This window comes from Trematomus bernacchii, unplaced genomic scaffold, assembly GCF_902827165.1.
Source record: "Trematomus bernacchii unplaced genomic scaffold, fTreBer1.1, whole genome shotgun sequence".
Taxonomy (NCBI): domain Eukaryota; kingdom Metazoa; phylum Chordata; class Actinopteri; order Perciformes; family Nototheniidae; genus Trematomus; species Trematomus bernacchii.
Genome location: NW_022987942.1, coordinates 510,410 through 536,766, shown reverse-complemented (window position 1 = coordinate 536,766; position 26,357 = coordinate 510,410). Strand labels below are relative to the sequence as shown.

At 43.9% G+C, this 26,357-nt stretch overlaps 1 protein-coding gene across 3 annotated transcripts; it reads left to right on the top strand.

Annotated features, from left to right (window-relative positions):
* The first annotated feature begins 312 nt into the window (after nt 1-312).
* snrka (SNF related kinase a) lies at nt 313-24,386 on the top strand. 3 transcript variants are annotated; one of them, XM_034115600.1, is made up of 8 exons: nt 313-593; nt 1,225-1,938; nt 14,340-14,481; nt 17,028-17,240; nt 17,681-17,815; nt 20,447-20,615; nt 20,735-20,814; nt 21,144-24,386. In XM_034115600.1, exons 2-8 carry the CDS (start codon nt 1,350-1,352, stop codon nt 22,180-22,182), a joined length of 2,367 nt encoding a protein of 788 aa, XP_033971491.1. In that variant the 5' UTR covers nt 313-593; nt 1,225-1,349; the 3' UTR covers nt 22,183-24,386. The 3 variants fall into 3 exon arrangements, with proteins under 3 accessions (XP_033971491.1, XP_033971490.1, XP_033971489.1); XM_034115599.1 differs by having other exon boundaries at nt 317-593; nt 1,229-1,938; nt 20,447-20,639; XM_034115598.1 differs by having other exon boundaries at nt 319-593; nt 20,447-20,639.
* Nucleotides 24,387-26,357: the final 1,971 nt, after the last annotated feature.

Below are 26,357 nucleotides of genomic sequence, written 5' to 3'. Positions count from 1 at the left end.
TGATGTTTTCAGCAACCGTTTTTGTTTGACGTCAGAGCAGAATGCGGTTGGCGATGCTCTCGTGTTGCTTTCCAGTGTTCCTTGTAAGGACCTGACTCTAAATGTCTACAATTTGTCCCGCCAGAAAACGCTTTTCATTAACAATAACAAGACACATACTTTCTCTCGCTTTAGTTTTTTCTGAAAAATCCCTATTTATGGTACATTGAATGGCAACATTGTAAAGGTTTATTATGATTTAATTCATCTATTAAACATATGTGATGATGCCCATATCTTCAACAGTGGAAATCATTTGTATTGGTCCACAGTTTGACGGTTGTAAAAATGTCGACACTGTTTTCAGCCCGTGAAGGCATCACCACAGCCCCAGTCGGCTGGAAGGATACACGGATCAGGCTGCCGCTGCCAGCTATGCAATGCCTCCTTTTACACATGAACCCTGGGCATAGGCACCTTCTGAGTGCCACGGTCAACCCCTCGTATTCTTTCATCATTTGCGACAAGCTTCTGTAGAGAGCTCCCAAAGGACCCAGGATACCCGGTAGAGACCGGACCAGGGGCTTTATGTTTACCGAAGCAAAGCTGGAGAGGTGAGCTGAGCGAGTAACTTTAGCTTGCTACATGCTAGGTAATCCGGATAGCTGTGTGATACCTGTGTACCTGTGTGGCCAGCGCCTTGTTTCACAGCTAGCTAAACATGTTTTTGTATACATTAGTGTGGCTTTGTAATGAATAAAGGCAACCTTCTAACGTTAAAGAGCGAAAGCAGTTAACGTTAGTCATACAGTGAGCTAACGTTAATCAATCAATGGACAACGAGCTAGCCCATGTAACGTCAGGCTAACGTGTGCTACCGCCGGTCGGGGCCCGTCATGCAGCTGACTTCTGCCAACGGCAGTCTATGAAACTCCGCTCGAAACAAGTAGCTTCCTGTACATTGGACAACTGGAAGCCTCTTTATGTAGTTAAGACAAGTTTAACGTGGTTCATTGTAGCAGCACGATACAGCAGGCAGGATAAATGAGCTAACGTTAGTGTGACAGCCATTCTGTGAAAACATGACAGATGCATATGATCACAATAACATTATTCTGCTCAGTGTAAGGGAGGGTCTGTTGCATTCATATTATAATTGAAATCTTTCAGTGTGCTGAACATTTCCATATGGACTCCAGCTTTGCCTATTGTTTATTGAAACTGTTGTCATTTCATTTCATTAAGGCAGCTGGAGCCATGGGTTTTTCCCTCCACCTTCGATGAACTGAACTAAGCTGGACCCAAACAACTCAGCCAACCTGACCCGGCCTACAGGGGGGACTCTGCTCTCCCCATCGCCCTCTCCAGCTATGGCAGGCTTCAAGCGGGGCTACGATGGCAAGATTGCTGGGCTATATGACCTGGACAAGACGCTGGGCCGTGGCCACTTTGCCGTGGTCAAGCTGGCACGCCACGTCTTCACTGGGGAGAAAGTGGCGGTGAAGGTGATCGACAAGTCTAAGCTAGACACCGTTGCTACAGGCCACCTCTTCCAGGAGGTCCGCTGCATGAAGCTGGTCCAGCACCCCAACATTGTGCGCCTGTATGAAGTTATAGATACTCAGACTAAGCTTTACCTCATCTTGGAGCTAGGGGATGGTGGGGATATGTTTGACTACATCATGAAACATGAGGAGGGTCTGAATGAAGAGCTTGCTAAGAAATATTTTGCCCAGATTGTCCATGCTATCTCCTACTGCCATCGGCTGCACGTGGTGCACAGGGATCTTAAGCCAGAGAATGTGGTGTTCTTTGAGAAACAAGGGCTCGTCAAGCTCACCGACTTTGGATTCAGCAACAAGTTTCAACCGGGGAAGAAGCTGACGACCAGTTGTGGATCTCTGGCATACTCCGCCCCGGAAATACTGCTGGGTGATGAGTATGATGCTCCAGCCGTAGGTATGCAAAACATGTAGGCTGATGAATGATGCAAAAGTGAAGTGAGTGTTATTTAGAAAATAATAATAGATAGGATGCAGTACTACCAGATTGGATTCTTGAAGGGGCCATACTATGCTTATTTTCAGGTTCATATTTGTATTTTGCAACTTTAATGTTCAAAAAGCTCTTTATTTTTCTCATACTTCCTGTGCTGCAGCACCTCTTTTCACCCTCCGTCTGAAACCAGAGCCCAGTCTGCTCTGATTGGTTAGCTGGCCGGCTCTGTTTAGAGATGTCCCGCCGCTAGCCTACCACGTTACTTAGTGATGTCTTTGTGTTATGCAAGTAAACAAAGCGGGGTCCAATCAAAGCGTTTCGATTCAGTCTGTGGGAGAGAAACTCCCTCTGGAGGGACCTTTGGATTTGAGTCTTTGCAGACCATTGCATTGCATGCACGAAAACCTACATAACACACCGAGAAAAACGAAACCCCCCAAAAAGCACAATAGGGCCTCTTTAACTAGTCCTTTGTGTAAGCCCATTTCGTAGCATGGCCACTTTATGCTTTCGCACAGAGACAGTTGTGGTTGTTTTTTGATCTTTAATGATTCAGAGTTTATTTAAAGTCCGATGGAGCAGAATTGTTACACATGGCACTAACATCATGTCACTGTGTTAAAAAGCAGGCTTTTTGTATTATCAAAGTCATATTAAAGCCAGCTTCAGCACAGTGGAGTAGGTTAGCACCTGTTTGACACTTTTTTGTCTGCTAGTTTGCTTCCAGGGCCTGACCACTTGTTCTGTTGGCCAAGCTTTGCTTTGTGTTTTGATTGCCTACACGTCAAACAGCAATCCATCATATGCCAGACCCCTGTGCAACAGCATACGAGTTGGACTTGTTTTAAAGATCAAGCTGTGGAAAGCTTTATGATGCTAACAGCCATTGACGCTGGTCATTTTGCAGGCGGCCAGTGGCCATGTACTACCAGGTCAGCTCTTTTAGCACTGATGTTTTATGGGTGTCCCATTGCTCTAAATTAACTGGCTCATTGATTTTCTCTGGGGTTTGACAGAGTGCAGACAAACAGATTGTGTGTCCCTCCATACTGATATGATATCTATCATATTGGTAGCTTAACTGATGGCATAACATGAGACCAAGGTCCAGGTCTTGAATGGGATTGTGAGGTGTGCTGAGTTAAGCTTGTTTTTTCGGGCCCGTGTGGTTGTTCATGTGGTGTTAATGCTGCACCAATATGTGTCCGAGTAGTAGTGATATGATTGTTTATGCGCATAGAAAAAACGCCATCAGCTTTACCTCACCCCAGAGCTAAATGATGGAGGGAATGTCAGGAAACATGAAGAGGGGGTGAATTAGGAGGTGTGTGGCGCAGTGCACTAGTGCGTTTGTGTTCGGATCAGGGGAGCACAGGTTCAAACCCCACTGCAGTCATCATGTCGTTGTGTCCCTGGGCAAGACACTTCACCCCAAATGGCTCCTGTGGGGATTGCCCACAGTATTGAGTAAGTCGCTTTGGATAAAAGCGTCTAACAAGTAACATGTCATGTAATGTAAAATGAACTGCTGGATGATGGGTTTTGTTGCTGCTGCAGGTTCTCTTCCAGAAGTTTCTTATTGTATTGACCTGTAGCATGAGCTGTGACATGAAGCAATAGATTTTTCATTGATATTATTTATTGTTAATGTATAGTTAAAGTATTTAAATAACTGGTTCCCATCTGGGAAAAAGGCAGGTTTTTCTCTTATCTGGCTGTAAATACAAGAGAAGACTCATCTATTATTCCATTACTTTACTCAAGGCTTTCATAGTTTTGGTATGGTGAATTACAAACTTACATTCATAAAATTAGGATATTTAATGGAAACGGTAAGTGTTCACACACAAGGAAAAACTGTGTTGTGCAATCCCCCAAAATAATGATGTTGCCTTTATCACACAAACTAGCCTTTTATTGAAATATTTGCAATATAGATATATTTCTTATTTCAGTTGTGTTATATGTGATATAACATAGCGATTTTATAATGAAAAATCTGCAGGGTCTATATTGTAAAAAAAATGATAAGTTGTATGTAGCTGTGTGATAAGGCTTTTCCATTCTATGTATTTGTAGTGGACCACCATCTGCACGGGTTGTGCTAAGAGGCAGCTACCACCCTGCACACAGTGTTATTGATGGTCTCTGTCTGCAGCTCACTATACTTATGGCGCGTTTCCACTACAGCGCGGAGCACGGTTTAAGAGGGCTGTGACGTCAGCGGCCCGTCTTTGGTTGCGTTTCCACTTGGCCTAGTACCGGCCGGCGGGTCCTAATTCACAGTTTTTCTGGCCTCATAAAATCATGGGTCTAGGGCCAGAGACAACGAGGCTGAGTCAGGCTGAGTATGCTAAACTAGAGAGAGCGTCGCTGACAAGGGGGCTACAACTACAACAAGATGGACATATTTGACCGTGATTTAATTGTAATACACGTTTCAAAATGATGCCGAAGTAACAACATACTGATACCGGTTAGTAAAAACCATGAATTAATGCTTTGACAAGTCTGCAGACAGACGGCAGGCGAAAAACCTTTTAAAATGCGTGTTTTCTAAATGGAGATTGGCTAAGCTAACGCAGTATATGCTCCGACCGTCCACACTCACAACAACGGCCTATACAGACATAAATAAAGCAGCGACTGTATTCACCATGACACAGGCAGTCTGTGGTTTGTACTTGTTTAACTTTTGTCTAGTTTCTGAACGGATATGAGGAGCTGTGAGCTCTGAGTGCTAACAGCTAACGGCTGATGTTGTTTTTCTGGGGTTCTCATTGAAGATGACGTCACGGCTCCGCCTACACTGCGTTACTATAGATACTACCCCAGTTCCTAAACTGTAATGGAAATGCGCCATAAAGTGAGCCAGTCCTAACGAGGCCTAGCCATACCGAGCGAGGCCGAGCGAGGCCGTGTAGTGGAAACGCGCCATTATATGGAGCTGAGCATAGGGCTGCTTTTGACCAAAGCCTTTTTCACCAGTAGTTGTCTGTTCTAGTGATCTGTCGAGTAGGCATGGCCATTTTTGATATATTATGACTATTATTTCTTTCAGTTTCAGGGCTTAGGAAAAGGATGTAGAAGCGCAGGGACTGAATCTTAATTTGTGCCAGAACAAGCAGCAAAGACTCATTTATTTTTCTCAACACAGTATAGCATAAATTACATCATCACACACAACTAATGAATGTGTAACATACAACAAAAATAACTAAACAATAATTTGAAAAGGTTTATTTTTTAAATGCTGGTGAGCTTAGGGGAGTGTTCTCATTTATTTCTATCATGCCAGTGGCCTCCCATCCACCATTGTCTGGTCCTCCCAGTCCATCTTCATTTCACTGCTCCCTTCTTCTGCCTTCTCTTCTTCACCAGTAGCCATCATCATTGGAGAGACTACTTACATGCTTCAGATCATAAGTGATGTTTCAGGTTGACATATGAAAAGCCCTTTTTTGCCTGCAGAGTTTTGCATGTCACCTTCTTGGGGTTTTCTTTACACAATCAAAATGATCCCACACTTTGGATTTCCTGCCTGACCTAATAAACGTAATGACCTGGAACAGCTCCAGTATAAGTTTGAGGGGTTTTCCAGCTGACGCAACAAAGCTCAGACTGATAGACTAATCAACATTGCTCGACTAAGACTTTTTAAATTGACAAACGTTAGATTAAATTAAGAGGCAGCTCTAGCTGAGCAAGACTTTAGTGGGCCAAACACTTTGCTCTCTGCCAGGGAGCTGTCCTGAATGTGATGTGCTTTGGCGCTGCTTGTAATTGCAGCGGTGCTACTTTTGGTTGTGCTGTGCAGCAGTTGTTGTGTTGAGAGCGCTCTCTGGTAATGTGTGGTGTGTGCATTACGGAGCAATTTAGTGACGTTTTGCACATGCTCTTGTGGGCTTTGTGATGTTGTGGCCAGAGCCATTAGATGCTGTGAGGTAAATGTGATTCCTCATGTTTGCACATTTGCAGCCCAGGCCCTTTTTGTCTGCCAGGCTTAAAACAGATAACCATATAACAGGTCTGTCTGTATTATATAAGTCACAGTGGTGACAGGATAACCTTCAATGCAGTCTGTGACCATTAGTAGTTTGATCACTGAAAGTTATCAATTAGGAACTTTTAGTGCAGACAGCAGGTTGTATCTTGTATGTTCGACATGTTATGCTTTAGGCACTCTTTAGCTGATGGAAAGTCCTTGACTTCCTGTTTACATATATCTGTTGATGACTCATACGAACATCTTTCCTATGCCTCCTGCAGAGATGTTTGCCAGCCCTTGGCGTCTGCACTAAAAAAAACTCGTCCTTCTCTTAATTGCAGCCCTGCTTTTTGTCACCTGCTGCCAGTAATTGGGAAGAACAGTTAATCCATCTTATTGTGTGGACTGAGCCAGGAGAGGATGATAGCGAGGCAGGATGATAGCGAGGCAGGATGCAGCCACTACACAGCTCTGTGTTGCTTTGATTAGAGCCCACTCATCTGTTTTCCTCCAGTGGGCCTTATTATCTGGTCCATTCTCCTCCACATGCAAAATGTTGTGCATAAGCTTCTAGTTTACGTTATCACTCCTTGTGTACATGTGTTTGTTCACTACACTACATCCTGGTGAGTTCTAAAAACAAATTCCCTGTGCGAACAATTAAAACTAAACTCCATAAGTGTATTACTTGATCTGGGAAAACATGTTTCAGTGCTTCAAAGTTGTTTCAAGCTTGCCTAATGTACAAAGCACTAGGGCTATTCGGGTTTCAATTTTGTTATTCGGATATTCGTTTGTTTTTTTCCGTTTTTTCTTTTGCAGACGCGCTGCACTGCGGCTGCCAAATAGAATTGATTGAAAACTCCAATATCAACGTAAGAGCTTGTGCCTCTTCGGGGGGTGCTAACACTTAACCATAAACGTTATCGTTTACTTTCTCCGTCTTTATATGTAGATATGACTTTTTCTCCGTTAATCTCCGTCACATTGTTTCCATAGCAACAACAACTTCCTGTCAACAGCGCTAACTCTCCTTCAAAATAAAAGCATGTCCATACAAAATAGGAAGCCAAGCCAAATTACACTTAAGACATATACAACTGCAACGAAAGCAACAAACACAATGCAATATCCTTTTCAATTTCAAAGAACACAAATTGGGTTATATACATTAACAAATAACTATAAAACAACAATACTGTAGAATAACAAAATGAATGCCGTGAATAAACCGAAATACATGTGTTGAAGAGGTTCGCTGCCGACCGCGCCACCCCCCCTCCGCGCGGGCAGAATATTCGCTGCTGATTACTACCGAATCATACTACCGGAGCCCGAAAAATGGTATTCGGGACAGCCCTAGTGTGCTCATACTATGTGTTGCATACCTCAGCATGTCAGACTGACTGACTGAAGGTGTGTTCATGAACAAACAGGTCCATCAGGGTTTCACTTATCACACTTATCATCTCTCTGTCCCTCTCAGCCAGTATGGACAGTAGAAACTTCATGTCACTGTCGTCTTCAAAAATAAAAGGCCTATAATGCTCGTTTGACAGTAATTGGCCAATATCTAGCTTTATTTGCTAGGTGACTAATGACTGCATTACTAACGGTTTTCATTTATCTTATTTTGTCGAGCTGGATCATACATACACAATGCATGATTGAGCAACTGTTTATTGGCTTAAACCTTTCAAGCAGTTTAGAAAAGTTTGGACTGCAGGAGATAATCTAAATTTAAAGTGTCACTAATTCGTTTTAAGTCTTTTTACCCATAACCTTTGCCCAAAAACATGTATCATGATAAAATGTTTTGAAACCACATACATCCCATGTACATCAGGAGCATTCAGCCCTATGACATCTGTACTTCCTGTATGTAGCGGTGTGCTTCAGTCACAAATTCTTGATCATGTCGAACAACAACGTCTGGGTGTCCATACTAAGCAGACACTTGTATCTCTTGCATTCATTTCAAGCACAAGAAAGCAGTAAAAGGCAAAGGTTACCTGATATGCCTCTGCATTACGGTGTGTGGGAAAGAGTGATTAAGAAAGCCAAGGAGGCACGCTGGCTGAGAGAGCAAATGGTGAGCTGTCAGCAAGTCAAAGCCTGAGACAGACAGACGGAGACAGATACTACGTGTGGGGTGGCAAAGGTGAAAATCACTCGGTCTCTGGACATGAGTACATGCACTTGATTTCATGATGGTGACAACATTGCTTAACAGTCATTGTAATATTATATTTGAAATATAATATTACAGTGACTTGATTGCATATTGGAGCATGGTTGCAAACCCAGGGACAGGCAGTTTGCTGTGATGTGTGATCACTTTGTTCATGGCCTGTGTGGGTCCCAGGAGCGAGCTCTGCAGTGGGGACTCATCACTTTGATGCTGGGACAGTGCCAAATAGATTTCAGACTTGAACTGAAAGTTGTAATATGACTCTGGAGGTGCGATCCAGCCTTTTGATTTAACCTCGACAAGGCTGTTTTTCTATTCTTGAGCTTACCAAAAGTGATTTTCAAAAGTTTAAAAGGTACAGTGTAGGGCTGAACGATTAATCGATTTTAAGGCACGGACACACCAGGCCGATTATCGGCGTCGGTGGGCGTCAGGCCGACAATGAGCGTCGACGTGCCCTACTCAGATTGGTGTGTCCCGCACCGTCGGGTCTTTTCAGCCGGGCCGACGCCTTGTCGGCCGAATACCCGCCGATTCAGTCGGCCAAAGGCAGACGGCAAAATAATAATAAAAACGGAAGTGAGGGACCCAAACAAACTATTAAGAAGGCAAATCTGAGATTTCATTTAACTCCAGCTCTCGACACAGGTTCGGGAAAGCCCCATGAGCTTCTCGTTGTAGAGTGAAAATGGAACGCACACGCAGTCTGTTCTTCTTCTCTCTGTGTATCACGCAGTCTGTCTTCCGGTTGTTGCCTCTTTTGAATGACGAATACACACTACCGCCGCCTGCTGGTAAGGAGAGTTATTGCCACTCACGCATGCGCAGTTCGTACGTGCTTATTGGCTGTCGGCTGAAGTCTTTGCGGTGTGTTCCAGTGCGACACATGGCCAAAACGCAGAGACGCGAGGTGACGCAACAGTCGGGGTCCGTCTGTGTCAGTTCTTTGTTGTCAGATTGGTGTGTCCGGGCCTTTAAATCGAAATCGCGATTGGAAATGATGCAATTATCAAATCGCAAAGCCTGCGATTTTAAATCGCAGGCTTTCAGAGCAGAGCTTTCCTAGATGGTTTGTTGAAACAAACCATCTGAGTCAGGTTAGTAATGCTCCATCACATGTTTCACATCTATTACAGGGTGAATCTTAAACTGAAGCTTGACTTTAAAGCAACCCAACGGAGGTTTCATGTAAGTTTAGTTCTTTCACTCGTAGCTCGGGCTGCGGGGGTGCTAGAGACGGGAGCACGTTGATACGACCGGAGATATGGCCGCATTTTACAATAAACTTCCGTTGGGTCGCTTAAAAACAAAATCGCAAATCGAATCGCAATCGCAATATCTGTCAGAAAAATCCCAATTAGATTATTTCCCCTAATCGTGCAGCCCTAGTACAGTGCAAAATAATAGATGTTATTTTATGACCGCAGTCATTGCTTTGCAGCCATTGCACTCCAAACTCTCTTTGAGCCTTGGAAAGCTTGGAGTGCACCTCAGATTCATTAACATGGTGGTGGGAAAGGTCTTCATGGTTTGAGGAGATATTAGTGCGGTATGTGGTATGGATTGTGATAGGAGAAGCCAGAAATGCCAAAACTCTGAAAATGTGACATTTCTGGTATCATCAGAATCAGGATTTGAGACTAAACCTTGCCCTGGTGCGTTGAACTCGGATAGGAGGCAGTAAACTAAACTCTCTTCTCCAATAATGTTACAGGGTAAACTGCTAATCTATATTGAAAGTAGCAGTAACATAGCTGTGTGTAGTGCTGCGGTGTCTACGGTTCATTTGTGGGTGAATAAATGCCTGAGAATCAGAATACCTTTATTCGTCCCACAGAGGGGAAATGCACATTGTTACAGCAAGTAAAGAGTGCAAAGAGTACAAGTGTGTCTAAAGCAACCTATTGATTTTATTTAACGGAGTTCGCTCCAAAGTGTGCATAATTTAATATCTTAAGCCACTCTCCAGCTTTGAACATCAAAGGAGGTGCGTAGTAATCAGCAGCGAACCGCTTCAACACGTGTATTTCGGTTTATTCACGGCATTCATTTTGTTATTCTACAGTATTGTTGTTTTATAGTTATTTGTTAATGTATATAACCCAATTTGTGTTCTTTGAAATTGAAAAGGATATTGCATTGTGTGTGTTACTTTCGTTGCAGTTGTATATGTCTTAAGTGTAATTTGGCTTGGCTTCCTATTTTGTATGGACATGCTTTTATTTTGAAGGAGAGTTAGCGCTGTTGACAGGAAGTTGTTGTTGCTATGGAAACAACGTGACGGAGATTAATGGAGAAAAAGTCATATCTACATATAAAGACGGAGAAAGTAAACGATAACGTTTATGGTTAAGTGTTAGCACCCCCCGAAGAGGCACAAGCTCTTACGTTGATATTGGAGTTTTCAATAAATTCAATTTGGCAGCCGCAGTGCACCGAATAACGAAATTGAAACCCGAATAGTACTCCAACGAATAGGGCTGAACGATTAATCGATTTGAAATCGAAATCGCGATTTGAAATGATGCGATTATCAAATCGCAAAGCCTGCGATTTTTTTCAACCTTTTTTTATTATTTTTTTACATTTTATTTTTTTCTCTTCTTGTGTGTCAGTCATCCACACCAATCAGAATTGCTGTGCTCCACATGTACCAGTCATTGTTAACCAATCAGAAGTGGCCCATGATAGAAGGTCATAGACAGATTGATCCAATCACCTGCCAAGTGCCTGCCCTTTTCCAAATGGCTTCCAATGGAGCTTTCCTAGATGGTTTGGTGAAACAAACCATCTGAGTCAGGTTAGTAATGCTCCATCACATGTTTCTATTACAGGGTGAATCTTAAACTGAAGCTTGACTTTAAAGCAACCCAACGGAAGTATCATGTAAGTTTAGTTCTTTCACTCGTAGCTCGGGCTGCGGGGGTGCTAGAGACGGGAGCACGTTGATGCGACCTTCCTAGCCGGAGATATGGCCGCATTTTACAATAAACTAATATTTATTTGTCAGAAAAATCGCAATCAGATCTTTTTCCCAAAATCGTGCAGCCCTACCAATGAACGAATATTCGGATATTCGGGTACAGCCCTAACTGCTTGCCAATTAGTATTTTCTAGGCTCGGGGAGCTTTTTTCCCTGCTTAAATAAGTATATGTCTCTCTCCAATGCTTTATGGGGTACAGGTTCTTTTCCACAGATAGAGAATAATGGCAAAAGTTCCCATCCTTTAAGTCCAATTTATTTTGTACTTCTATTCTGTGTAAAGCTGAATCAAATCCTGCTGGATATTGTGGATTTCGGTGTTCAGTGCTCGCATCTCCATTATACAAGTCAGAATGAAAATATGGGTAACATTGATAAGCTACAGTTCCATGGCAATTGAGCAAAGTGAGTCTCCTGATGTGTGACACGCTAGAAAGCTTTTTTAACAATGCCGGAACTGTAATACCATTTTAAGATGCAAGGGCCTTTATCATTTGGGCACTAAAGAAATCTACAGTTTGAATCCTTCCAAAGAGGAAATCGAGAACTGTTCCAGTTCCTTCCACACGGCCCCTCCAGGTTACAGCCACTCTGGCTGCTGTCATTCCAAGCTGCTCAGGGATTTGTCAGAGCAAATTGTATGAATACAGAGTAGAAGAGGATATGATGCCAAGACAATCCCACAGTCGCTAATTAAAGCATCATGGTGCTGTAATCCAGAGAGGAGGAGAGGATGCTCGGAAGATCAAAGCTAGTGTGTTTGTGTGTTAGGGAAAGGGGATTTGGAAAGGAAAATCAAAGTAGAACCTGGCAGCCTCCACCATTGAAGAGATACTGACTTTGGAGAGGTGGTGAATGATGGGAGTGGAGAAGGAATAATGAAAACAAGTGGTTCAGGTTGACTGCCTGCTGGGGTTGATGAGCTGCTGCAATTTAAATAGCATAAATTAGCCTAGTGGCTAGCAGATTTTCCTTACTCATAGCTCTGCTACTCTTACCTGGTTTGATTCACTGCATCTCCTGACATCTCCAGAGATGAGTTCAGCCCAACTTAGCTGCACAGAAAAGCATACTGTATATTGATAGGGAGAACTACTGGGTCTACAGCTGGAACCAGACATGGGGTATTTGAATCATTACTCTGTGCTCCACCTTGTGCAAAGCCCCATCCTCTGTGAAACACAGGAGAGAGGGGGGAAATAAGCGTGATGGTAAATAACAGCATACTCACACTTGGCTAAAATAAAACACAAAGTGCACATAAATTAGTTAATTAAAAAATGTTAAGGGGCCGTTTGGTGAAACCCTGGATTATAGAAATATGAGGAATCAAATATGAGCAAGGGTGGAAGGGAAGTAGAGGAAATGGTGTTTCCTCTATTTGTTTGTTGAGGCCAAGATGGGAATACAAATATAAACTGCTATTTAAAAAGCACATGTGCTCATTTTCATATTTGTATGTAGTGCCTCTACTGTGACGTGTCTCCATGCTCTAATGTTCAAAAAGGCATTTATTGTTCTCATACTGCCTGTGCTGCAGCACCTCTTTTCACCCTCTGTCTGAAACCAGAGCCCAGTCTGCTCTGATTGGTTAGCTGTAAGGCTCTGTGGTGATTGGTCAACCGCTTAGAGATGTGTAGGAAATGTCCCGCCCCTTAGCCTATCACATACAATGCTAGCCAATAGAAGTGCTACTTAGTGATGTCACTAAGTTACAGAAGTAAACAAAGGAGTCCAGTCCAATGCAGATGTTTCAGGCAGGGGGGGGGGGGAAGTGTGTGAGAGAGAAACTCCCTCTGGAGGGAACACAGGGATTGGAGCCTTTGCAAACCGTTTACATGCACAAACACCTTTTTATATAACATACTACAGGAAAGGGAAAACCCTCAAACATATAATAGGGTCTCTTTAAAGTGATTTCAAACCCTTTATTTTATGTTGACAAGCAGAATGATGTATTCTGTAATTACCGGTGCAGAATTCAAGCTTCTCTTGTTGCTAAATGGGGAAGTTTGGTTCTCAGCTGACAATGCTTGAGCGGATGTTGTGTAGAGCTGCCATGTTATTGTGGTTATGTGTGGACTGTTTCTCTCTCTAAAGAGGCTGGAAGCGTTGCCATAGTAACATTGCTGCTGTGAGTGAGCCAGGTGTGAGGTGGTACGCCTGCCGTCCCTGGGGCTTTCTGCCTCTCCGCACCTCACCATCTCTGGCTCCACTCAAACTCAGACGCATAAAGGAAGCACACACTAATACAAACACAACCCGAGTAGTACTACCAGCAGCAGTAGCTCAGTACGTGAGGACTTTGCCTCGGAATAATGGCAGAACATTTCAAATGTTTGTATTTATTTTGTAGATTATATATTATTATTATTACTGGAACAATTAAGGCACTCAAATGCTGACAAATTGTCTTGTAGTAGATCAGGGGTGCCCAATACGTCGATCGCAAAGGTAGAGTAGGTAGATCGCATGGCATTAAAAAAAAAAAAAAAGAAAGAATATTATGATTAGCTTATCATCCATCCCTACTATGGCATTTGCCACTTGACGTACAGGTAAGCCAGTCTGAGTTGTATTGTGCCATACGGGTTCATGCAGTTATGTGGGGGCCTCACCTCCTCATCTGAAGCGCAAATGTGGCGCACTATTATGCGCTTATGCGGCGCAATTATTGTAAGCGCGCCACAGTTTATCCGCCGTTTAGTCCACTAGCACCCCCCCGCGCGCTCACGACACAGATTGGGCAGGGGTGGCCCTGTAGGTAGATCATTTGGGCTTGGTCATTTCAAAAGTAGCTCCCAAGCTGAAAAGGTGTGGGCACCCCTGCAGTAGATAAACTACAATTTTGTTCACCAGATTTACTGAAATGATGTTGCATACCAAACCAAATGTCCTGAATCCAACGGTTCAATATGAGAACAGTACCGTAACAGCTGTTGCTTTGCAATATCGATAAATATTACAATATTTAACATTTCCAAATTTGGGATGATGATTTTTTTTTAGCATGTCAATTAAATTGAGATAATCCATATTATGATCCCAATGTTTTATATTGTACACAAAGAACTGTTCCAGAAATAGTGTTATTTCTTCAATTCTGACAGAAAACCAAATGCTTTCATGCGTTAATGCTGTGGTCCTGTAATATGTGTATATGCTGTGATTGAGATTGTGTTTGGTTCCCTCTGCCTCAGATATCTGGAGTCTCGGTGTGATCCTGTTCATGTTGGTATGCGGCCAGCCCCCTTTCCAGGAAGCCAACGACAGCGAGACTCTCACCATGATCATGGACTGTAAATACTCGGTTCCAGACCATGTGTCCAGCGCCTGCAAAGAGTGAGTGATCCATACACAGCCTTCACACACCGCCACCTCTGTTTAGTCACACTAGAATAAGATGGTGGGCTTTCTCCCTCAGTGTTGGCTGTCAGGCACAGGCTCTATCCTATTAGCAGCACCAAAGCCCTGCGAGTGTCCCACTTCACTCCTGCTGTCTGTGTCTGTAGTCCACATATGGAAAGAGCAGTTTGGAGGACGGCAAGTCACATGAAGCTGACATTGCATGCTGTTCTTTAGGAGAAGAGAGGAGAATAGGAGAGGAGAGAGGAGAGGAGACATGCTCCCAGGACTTCGCTCTGCAGCACTCCAACGAGTTGTCAATTACCGTGCCGAGTACAGTAGAGCATCCTTCAAATCTTTCTGTCATTTAATACAAAATATTTACAGAAATGATTCAGTTATCTTAACTTCTACCTTACAGAGTTGAGGCACCTAACCTAAGCAGGATCCTCAACATTTTAAAACATGATAAATCTCAGTCGGGTTAGAAACTAAATCTGTGATTACAACACAGTAGTTTAGAGTTCTCTGGAATAACTGGCCTGCCTCTCAGGACAGCTTTGGAGCCGGGTCTGTACACAGCCGGGATGTATTTCTGTAGGCCGACCCGGAAGGTAACATTGCAATTGCTCCCTCTACAAAAAGCAATGGGTTTTCCCAATTGAATATAGGTATATTGCAGAAAATAAGCTTTGTGGCCAACACACTTTTAAGTTACTTAACACGTTTTGTTCAGCAGGTTAATCTCCACATATTAATACTCATTTGTAATTTTTTAAGAATAAATGCAATTGCCAGAGGTAAAAAGCTCACGTGTTGGAAACACACATAGAAGCTTCAGACATTCATCAGTGAAGTGCTTACTGACATACTTTATGCCGTAGAATAAAATATGAACATCTCGCAAGGTTGTGTTTACCACAGACCTTATTTCTGTCACCACAAACGCGTTCAAAAATACAGCTGACTTCAAGACAAGGTCACAGGAAGTGGTAATTTCTGAGTTTTAGGACTCATTCCTGTACCACTCTTTTAGGAATGCATGCAAGTACGCTCTCATTATACTAATTCCTTCGCTCGATACACTCGGTGGTACATTGTTAAGCAGGGGATATCTGTGACAACATCTGTGGCCAGGATTATTCAAGAAAATACCAGACACTTATGTCTCTACTATGAACCTTATTGTCTACATTATCCCTGAGTATCACAACATTTCATTAGCTCCCCCAGAAAACCTTTTTGCACAATTGCATGAGGCAGTTCCAGACTTGCTGTATACTAAAGTTAGTCGGAATAGGCAGAAAGTAAATCTCTTTGCAGAGAAGAAGCCGCTGTTACTTTCCATCTAAGGGATAACGAGTGGATTTCATGGGTCTAAGCAAAGGCATTGGATCCACTGTGATCAACATGTCGTAAAGGCCAATTCTTATCTCCCCACGCTCACTGCATGTTGTATATTTTTAGACACAGGAAATAAATGTATTTCCAAGGAGGGATGTGAATAGATTGCAGTGCTAAGCTGAAGCAGCTGTGGGCCATCTGCTGGGCTCTGACTGCAGAGTGACCGTGTCCACAGCTCACGTTGTTACCGTGTCAGTCACGGTTCCACTCAGTATACGGTTCCAAGCAGATCCTGCTGATGATGCGCTGGTTCTGCTGCTCAAGTGAAGGATTATGGGGGATTCACTCAGTTCTCTTAACATTGCAATTTGGCTATCCAAAAATAATCAACCACTTCCAGATGCTAGGTGTGGATTAGATCATGAGACAAATCAGAATCATGTTTAGGCATTCAAGGAATTTGCTGCGGTGCAGGAATGAGTCTTAAAACTACTCCCTGTTCCCTTGTCTTGAAGTCAAAGGTTTTTGAGTGGAAAGAAAAGTCTGCGGTTAAAAACAAGCTTAAGAGATTTCCACGTTTTGTTGCACGACATAAAATACATCAGTAATTAACAAAACAAAACATTTGTATCGGCATCTGTTTCAGAAATACAACCTGTGTGCATCCTTAATTACAATACATTCAATTCATTCATTATTCACCCTACAACTCCACTTCTGAGCAGTGTTTGTTTGTACCATCACTAATTCATCTTAAGGGATGACATTGTGTGTTTTGCACCCCTCCCTGCCTCAGCCACCATCGCCACACTTACTGATTTAGCTCCTGTATTTGTCACTATTTGTGACGTAGGGACTGTGTCTTCCAAACAATCCCACCCCATCGATCCACCATGTTCCTTTATTTCCTGTTCCTCTTCTCAGTTTTTTTTGTAGTCTCTCCAAATCATTCTCATGTCATAAGCTCCCAATACATCTTTCAATTCATATCAGATGTTATATTATTTACTTGTAGTTTTCCTTTTACCCTCCAAATTTGGTCCAACACAAATTCTGTTCAAGCAAACTGCAGGAACAATGAAACCATGGTGACCAAAAGGGGTGTACAGTGCTAACCTAGAGTCTCACATGGGCTTCCATTTCTCTTCATGTACACCAGAGCTCTCTTTACTCTCTTCCTGTTCTCTCCTCTTCTTTAGTCTGATAGACCGCATGCTTCAGAGGGATCCCAAGCACCGGGCCTCCCTGGAGGAGATCGAGGGCCACGCCTGGCTGCAGGGGGTCGACCCCTCCCCAGCCACCAAGTTCAACACTCCCCTGGTGTCCCACAAGAACCTGTCGGACGAGGAGCACAACAGCATCATCCAGCGCATGGTGCTGGGAGATATCGCCGACCGAGAGGCCATAGTGGAGTGAGTCGTGCTGTCTTTGAACGTAACATTGGTACCCTTGGTTGGCCATGCACTTTAACATTGGACAGTGCTGAGCTGCATCTCAAATTCATTTTCAGTTTCCTAGCTTTCATATGATGTACACCACTTCTATGTGGCAATTAAATGAATCTTTGGTAGGGAGGACATCATTACTTTAATACCAGCGGTGTACACCATTTTTCTGTTAGCAGATATTTACTGGACTTCAAAAAAAGATAGTTAAATCTTTGCAGTCATGATGTCCGGTGAAAATAATTCCCCTTTAAACACAATTTTGTTGTGGTTAGAAAAGGACATTTAAAACTGGCCTGACCTTGGACGACCATGCAGTGATCTTCCTATCAGAGGATCAGCGGTTCAACATGTCCGAGTCCTTGGTGAAGATACCATTTGTAACCGTTGTTAATATGTTGTTTCAGAGCCCTGGAGACCAACAAGTACAACCACATCACAGCCACGTACTACCTGCTGGCAGAGAGGATCCTGAGGGAGAAGCAGGAGAAGGAGGTGCAGACCCGCTCCTCCAGCCCCAGCAACACCAAGGCCCACTTCAGGTACACTACGGAAACACTGCTTTTATTTCAATACAAAGGGCTATAGTGCTGCGGCTGAAAACAACCCATATTGAAACGCTTCAGTGAGCAGGTCACAGAGATGTTGTGGGAAATGACGTTTATGGACCTGTACTTCTGGTACTAGTGGTCTGCTGGGCCCTTAATCTCAACACATGCTCAGCAATAGAATACACCACAGCGTAGTGAAACTATTACTACATTTGGAACCAATCAAAAAGACAGGACGTTTTTTGTATCGAGAGCTCTTATATTTCATGGTAGTTCAAGGAAGTTTTGAAAGAAGAGTTTTCAGTCTTAAGATTCTGCTGTGCAACATTATGGAGCCAGGATGTCAGATCTGCATGCTTTATGGTTTTGTTTGGCCATGTTGGCATGCAAGGGGGAGGAGAGGCGATTTCTAATTCTATCATTATTATGAAAAAGCCACAACAGAAGCAGCAGTTATTCAGGGTTGATTACATTCAAACCAATATACTGTTTATGCACCAGATGCATTTCCACTGTGGGAGTTTAAGATTGAGATGACTCTAACCCCTGATCCACATTTGTATTTAGATTTTTTTGGTTGTTGTTTTTTTGTGTATTGCGAGTTGAACCGGCGACCGTTGGTTCCTCAGCCAAGAGAAAAGGTGCTTCTGGACGTGGTCAGCAAGACTTTGAAAGTCTTTCTGACTGCGGCCTTGCGTTTGAAAGAACGGGGCATGATTCAGGCTGGGAATGAAAGATGACATTGAGTGCATTCTGAGAAATGTAGTTTTTGGAACTTGACTCATTGTGGAACTAAAATGATTTCCACATCTGCTGCTGTAATATTTCCTTTTTGGATATGTCTCCTGTGAGTCATCTTGCTGTCAGTGTTGACCCCAGTGAAGGGGATGTAGTGTTATGGTTACCTAATGAGTGAGGGAACGCATGTTGTTCCTCTCTGCTGTAATCATAGCCTTCCTTCCTGTCCTCCAGCCGCTCTCTTTTAATTGCTGCATTACTCACTGTCGGCTAACAATGAAAACACAGTGGCCTTTGTGCTGCAGCGCTATGATACAATAACAAACACTGAATAAAGCACAGCATGGACACAACTGATCTGGAATCAGATTCACAGCATTTCCATTAACCTGTTAAGCACCGCCCCCCCCGATACCAGGGGGAAAAACGCGTCATCTGAGGAAACAGTGTCTGAGGGCATCTTAATATTTAATAAACTGTGAATGTTTTATATCCATGTAACAGGAAAAAACTCATCTAACTGATCATTTTAATTTTTTTTTCAAAATAAAACCCACAATGCTAACGCTGAGCCTCTGAATTAGCAACGAGCGAAAAAACAGATTACTGCACCGAAATTCACTCACAAAACCTTATTATTTATCTTTTCTGCCCATCCAACACATCGTTTCACATCGTGAGGTGACACAGAATCGAAGGGTACCTACATTATCACTCCATGATACGAACTCGCGACTTTATAAACAAAAACAGACATCAAAATGTGGCGCTAGGTAGCTAAAAACGCTAACATGGCTTACCTGTATCCTAGTCTGGTCAAAACTGGTCTTCAATGGTATTAAAACGATAAAAACGCTGCTGAAGTTAATCCATAGGTTAATCCAATGTGTCTGTGTCCCTTTGAAATGATTTCTGATAATCCAAAAGCAATAAACCTGCTTTTCCGTTTCCAGATGTCAGAGCTAGAGTATAGGTTCACTCTGATGCAAAACTGCATGCGCGAAGCCCCCACCTTTTTGTTTTACTGTGTGTGTGGGGGGGAATCCCCCTTCGATTCTATTGGCTCTAACGGTCAGAAAGAGGTGTCAACCATCAAAATCGACCAAGGGGGGCCAGAGATATGGAAAAAAAAAACATTTCCACCCAAATCACCTCAGAGGTGGAGTTTTTTTGCTAAACCTCTCTAAAAAGGTCACGTGTCACTTGTTTTGCATCAATCTTGATACAGGGTACTTATTATATGTTGTACTTTGGATTCCTAAAGCTTTTAGTCTACTAACCCATCATCCAAGGGTAGTTTTCACTATAAGTAAAAAAGAATTTTTGGACGGACACTATAATTTACAGTTTTTTACTATGTAAAATCTGAATTTTCTTTAAAATAAAAAACATCTATATTGATTCTGACTTTTCTACATCCAACTCACAGGTTTATCATTGCTTTGAGAATAAAGATTATTAATTTAACCCTTTTAGAACGGAAGATATGATCATTTGTTCTGGGAATGTCATTTTTGAGTCTGAGACCTGAAAAACAGGCTCAGGGCTTAACAGGTTAAAGGAAGCAGAGAGGAGCTGATCTAGAGCCTGTAGAGAGGCCGGTTAATGATCTGAGAAAACCTATATACTGACCTCAACTGTGTTTATTTATTATTACAATAAGCAGTACTTTCTTTCACTGTACAGTATTACATTTTATTTTCTGCTCATCTTATTATATTTCACTTCTCCTGCATTAATGCACATTAGTCTTGCAACATTCTCTTGCACAATTGTATTTCTATCCTGTTATTTCTTGCACTATTTGTATTAAGCTTGGGACTTCAGATTGTAGACACTGTGCAGAGGACCATAGAGCCTTTGAATCTTTGATCCTGTGTGCAGGCAGTCGTGGCCCAGCAGGGTGGACATGCACCAGGACATCGAGGACAGCCTGGCAGCGTCCTCCATCTCCCACGCTGGGGGCCCCCAGTCCCCCGCCCGCAGCATAGAGAGCCTCCTCAACGGGCACCGCTCCAAAGGCCTGCTGCACCTGGGCCGACGAGACGAAACGGTGTGTGACTCAGCGCTGGCTAAGGTGTGTGTGTGTGTGTGTCTGCTTCTGCTGTTAATGCACTGGATACCTCACATCCTGGGTTAATCATTCTAATGCATGTGGCTGTCTCCTTCCAGGGAGCCTGTGCTGCTGGGACCCCCAGGGCCCCCGCACCATCCACCTCAGCAGCAGCCAAGCAGAGAGGCTGCCTCTTCAGGTAATCTCAGCGGAGCTCACACCCTTCATCACTGAAGGAAAGAGTGTGGGATGACACGATACACTTTATAGTCCTCTTGAGGACATTTGTTTTAGACTCCGTCCTGCAGTTTCTCGGATGTAATTTTGTGTGCCGATCTAATGATTGACTGCTTCTCCAAAGTGGTTATAAAGAATAATCAGGCCAACATTTGTTATCGAGTTTCTCATTTACCGCTCTTCTGTTTGAAAGCCATGGGAACAGTGAAGGTGCCACAGGTGCAGAGACCGACTCAGAAAGAAACGGGAAGACTGACTGTCCTCACTTCCTTTGTGTCTCCTGTGTTTCAGGTTGGCGGAGGATGAAGAGGATGAGGAAGAGCAGGACCCGGCCACTATCCACAGCCAGGTGGTCCTGAGGCGTAAGCCCCCCTCCATCACCAACCGCCTCACCTCCAGGAAGAGCGCCCCGGTGCTCAACCAGATCTTCGAAGAGGGGGAGTCGGACGACGACTTCGACCTGGACGAGGGTCTGCCGCCCAAACTCAGCCGTCTGAAGATGAACATGGCAGGCAACGCGGCCAACCTGAGCTCCGGGGCCTCCCCAGGGGCCACACACAAGCGCTACCACCGCCGCAAGAGCCAGGGGAGGGGGTCCTCGTGCTCCAGCTCTGAGACCAGCGACGACGACTCGGAGAGCCACCGCCGGCGCCTGGACAAAGACTCAGGCTTCGGGTACGGCTGGAACCGGAGAGACAGCAGCGAGGGGCCGCCCGGCAGCTCGGGGGGCAACGGGGGGGGCAGCAGCTCCGGGCCCAGTGAACCTTCTGGGGAGGGAGGGGGGACCTCCGGCCCAGACAAGGGGAGTCCTCCTGGAGGTAACGGAGGAGAGGGTGGTAACGGAGGAAGCGGGGGAAGCGGCGGAGGGGGGAGTGGGGGAGGAGGGGGGGATAGTAAAGGACAGGACAGTCCCTCCAGCTGTTGTCACAACAGCAGGAGCACGAACCCCTCCCTCAGCACGGAGCTGGTGGAGAGCCTGAAGCTGATGAGCCTGTGCCTCCGGGGCCGAGGGGGGGGGGAGTTCCTCTTTGATCCTCGCAGCCTCCCGGGGGGGACCGTGAAGATCCAGGAGAAGTCTGCGTGGAGGATGTGCATCGGCTCCACCGGGAGCCTGGACACCATCACCCTCCCCGCCACCGCCCTGCCCCGCCCCCACGCCCCCCACCGCAAGACAGCGGCGCACGGCCCCCCCGGCAGCAGGCACCCTCACAGCAGCCTGAGCGCTCTGAAGAACGGGGTGCTGCAACTACCTCTGTGTGAGAAGACCCTCTCTGTGAACATCCAGCGGGGGGGGGGCTCGGCCCCCGTCAGCTGCTGCCAGGTCATCTGAGCGGAGAGCAGCTCTACATCCAGGTGTTCAGTAGCTTTCTGTTTGTAACCCCCCCCCCCCCAGGTGGGAGGAACAACACGTTTTTTTGCTGAGTATGCGGAAAACATGTATTACATTTTTGAGCATTGAGTAAATATATGAAAAGAAAAGAAAGGTTCATTTGAAGAGGCCAAAATAGTCATTTTAGAGGGAAAAGTATAAAATACATTTTAATATCAAGACTAGTAATTTTACAAAAAAACATATTTTGAGTCTAAACTGTCATTTAAAAAAAAGTTTCAATAATTCAATTGAAATCCATAATTCTGAGGAAGAATTGGTATATTTGTATATCTTACATTTAAATTGTCACTTTATTCTCAAAACACTGGATCTTTTCTGTTTGTCTCTCAGAACGTATTCCCTGACTCTCTGTGGTACAGCTGACTCAGCAGAGCCCCCCCACCCTTGGAACTGGGAATACATTTCTGAGTTCACGAGTTGTCTTTTATAGAAGGGAAGAGAGAAAGTTTTAATTTTGACTCCAGTTTGGATTCAGTGTTGCACTTGGACGATGTGTTTCCTGATGTTTTAAAGCTGTACCTCTCCCAGAGACATTCTGTCAGAGACATTCTGAGCCCTTTCCATCTGACTTTGATAAAGGAGCTGCTCCTTTATCAAAGTGCACTCCTCTGCAGCGACACAATCTTTGGACACGTTACTGCTGACCACATGTCGAGATGAGCTGTTCTTATTTTTTTATTCATATTCCAGTGTTTTGCTGACGGAGCGTTACGTGTGTCTGGTTTGACCTCTGCTGGCTCCCTGCAGCCCACCTGTATATACAGTCTGTTGAAAGTAGAGTTTATTTTTAAATCCTGTACATTTCTTTGGAGCGATGTGCTGTTGGGACATGTGAGGGGTGATGCTGTTGGGACATGTGAGGGGTGATGCTGTTGGGACATGTGAGGGGTGATGCTGTTGGGACATGTGAGGGGTGATGCTGTTGGGACATGTGAGGGGTGATGCTGTTGGGACATGTGAGGGGTGAGGCTGTTGGGACATGTGAGGGGTGATGCTGTTGGGACATGTGAGGGGTGATGCTGTTGGGACATGTGAGGGGTGATGCTGTTGGGACATGTGAGGGGTGATGCTGTTGGGACATGTGAGGGGTGATGCTGTGTAGCAGGAGGGGCTCACAGTCAGCTAAAGAGAGCATCACATAAAGGGGAGGGGGACGGGGGACTCTTGAGGGCATTGGCAATAAGCGGTGTGTTGCAGCTATCTGTACAGAAACTTTTTTTATTAGTTTTAATTGTTTTGTTTTTGTATTCCAACATTACAGCAGAGGGTTAAGGCCACATGGGACTTTTTTATAATTAGGGTCTGACCAACAGTAATTAAAAAAATGTTCTTTATTCTAAGATTAAAGTGAGTTTTTCAGTTTGTTTATTTATTCTAATTTAAATTCTAACTTAAATCTCAGAATTGTGAATTGAGAATCAGAATTCTGACTTAATTCTTCAAATTCATCCATTTTTTTTCTCTGAATTTTCAGATTAAAGTGAGAATTCTTAGGACAAAAAGGTCAGAATTTGGAGAAAAAGTCTATATTTTCCTCTGAATTCTGAAGAAAACTCAATATTTTCTTCAGAATTCAGACTTCATTCTCAAAATTCAGACTTTTGAATTTTTGACAGAATTCAGACCATTTTCTCATAATCCTGATTTAAGTCCAAGAAGTCAAAAAAATGAATTCAGTTTGGTCAGATTGAAAATGTGACCCTAACCTTCTTCCGTACTACATAGCCATGTTTGACTGAAGAGAAAAAAGGAACGCTGTTTGAAATGTCTTTTTATCTTTGTTTTTGTTCCTTTTGGAAACCAGTGTAAATGGAGTTGTAAATATGGTGCTCTTTCTCAGAGTGGACACTTTGGTGCATAGCTGTACAGTAATCTAGCCTTATGATAATTAGTAATACTGTATGGGTGTCCTCTTCATACCGTCAGTCTGTGTGACTGCTCTGTTTCCAGGTGAATGACGTGCATGTGTTTCAGTGTTCAGCGACACACAGGAGAGACTCGCCACAGACGCTACTGGACCAAAAAGCAGCAGAAAAAAAGAGTTGCGACGGAATATTCAGTGTATTATACCTGTTGATACCTGTTGTCAGAAGTTACACTTAGCTATGGTGATATCTAAAAATAAAATGTGGAATACTGTCTCATGCCTGGGCTCTTGATTTAAAGGGGACCTATCATGCAAAATGCACTTTTGTACGTCTTTTATACATGAATATGTGTCCCCGGTGTTCCAGGGAACTCACCAAGTGTCAGAAAACACAACCCTCTCTCTTTTCCTCCATACCCAAATCTCTAAAAAAGGGGCTGCAACGGATCTGATAAAAACTGATTTAAACACGTTACTGACGTCAGGACGGTGGCGCTACGGCTATTGGGCCAACTCTCCACCTATCTGGGGAATGTGGGGTTGGGCCACGGCCGGCCATTGCCGCTCGAAAGCGCTGGAGACGCTGTAGTACATATGCCAGGCCTGTAAGTGGCGCTGTAGTCTGCCACAAAAGCAGCGAAGACGACTTCCCGCGCATGGTTACCATGGTTACCCTTCTGTTTATTCTCCGCTGTGGCTTTTTTTCTCCCTCCCCGAGGCAAGCGTTTGCTCCTGCTGCTTTAATTCAATGCAATCCCTCCCCGTCGAGGCAAGCACTGTAATTCTCTCCGGTTAGTCCACCAGCAGATGACAAACACCCACCTCTCCGCCTCTTCCAAGGAACGAGGGGACCGTGCGGCAGAGTTTCAGTTTCAGTTTGTTTCGCCGGTCAAGATGTCCGTTAAAGTTTAAATCTTCCGGACAAAATTAGAAAAGTGCCTGTCAAAGGTCTTCTTTGTTATTTATTGAGCTTTAAAACAAATGAATAACGACTCTATATAATAAAACACGGAGGACGGAGATCTCTTTTTCTCCCCCTCTTCTGACTTGATCAGAGCGTGCTCCCCTCTCCTGCAGGGGGGCGTGGTCAGCTGCAGCTCACAGAATCAGCCCCCTGCAAAAACAGGGCTGGAGAACAGCAAATAGAGCGAAATGAGGCATGGCTAAAATGCATGATCTGTTTGGTATTTTGAAAACAAACGTATAAATATACCTTATATAGGTAAGGCCCTACAATATATCATTTAAATATAGCATGATAGGTCCACTTTAAGTGATCTATTATTTACAGCAAAAAGCAATTCAAAGTGCTTTAAAAAAAACATTAAAAGAATGTAGACAAACTCATAACTGCATAATGAAATTACATTTAAATACAAAGTCCTTAAGAGCCAAGACAATGGAAATAAAAACGATATAATATAAAAGTAATTAAGATGTGCTCCACCTTTACCAGCTGTAATTAAACATTACATTATCAATAATCATAATGCAGTTCTTTCATATTTATGACGGGCCATTTTACAAGTTCTGTCGTTTTAAGTATATTTTGATGCCAAAAGATTTGTACTTTTTCTTTAAGATTCTGTATGCAGGACTTTTGTTGTAACAGTCAACTTTATTATAGGCACTTAGTACTTCTTCCATCACTGGATTGAATGAAGGCAGAGGCAAACAGCCTTGGTTGTTAATGGCCTGCAGTTCTCCGGGAGTTTGTTTAAGATATGTGGAGCATTGAAACTGAACGTGTTCAGTGTAACCCCGCCACACACAGCAGACCCGTCCAATGTTGGATGCAGGATCAGAAATGTATCTCATTAAGCAGTAAAACCCACCTGGTCGCCCTCACCACCTCTTCTCCTCCGGCGATCCACGTCTCTGCCCCCTGACCGGCAGCAGCTTGGCGAGGTCATTGCTCACAAGAGGGAGACGGCTGAAGGCTGAGACCACGTCCATGTTTCACAGTTTAAAGAGGCCCTTTTATGCTTTTGGGGGGTCTTCCCCTTCCTGTAGTGTGTCTACAGTATACATACAAGCATATATACTTTAACACTAAAGCTAACAAACAAAATACCTGCTCAACCTTAATGATTAAAAGGCCCTATGCTTTGGGGGTTGTCCCTTTCCTGTAGTGTGTTGTATAGGTTTCTATGCATGTAAATGGTCTCCAAAGGCTATAATCCTTGTGTTTCCTCCAGAGGGAGTTTCTCTCCCACACCTGTGTGCTGCTAGAAGCTTCCACAGC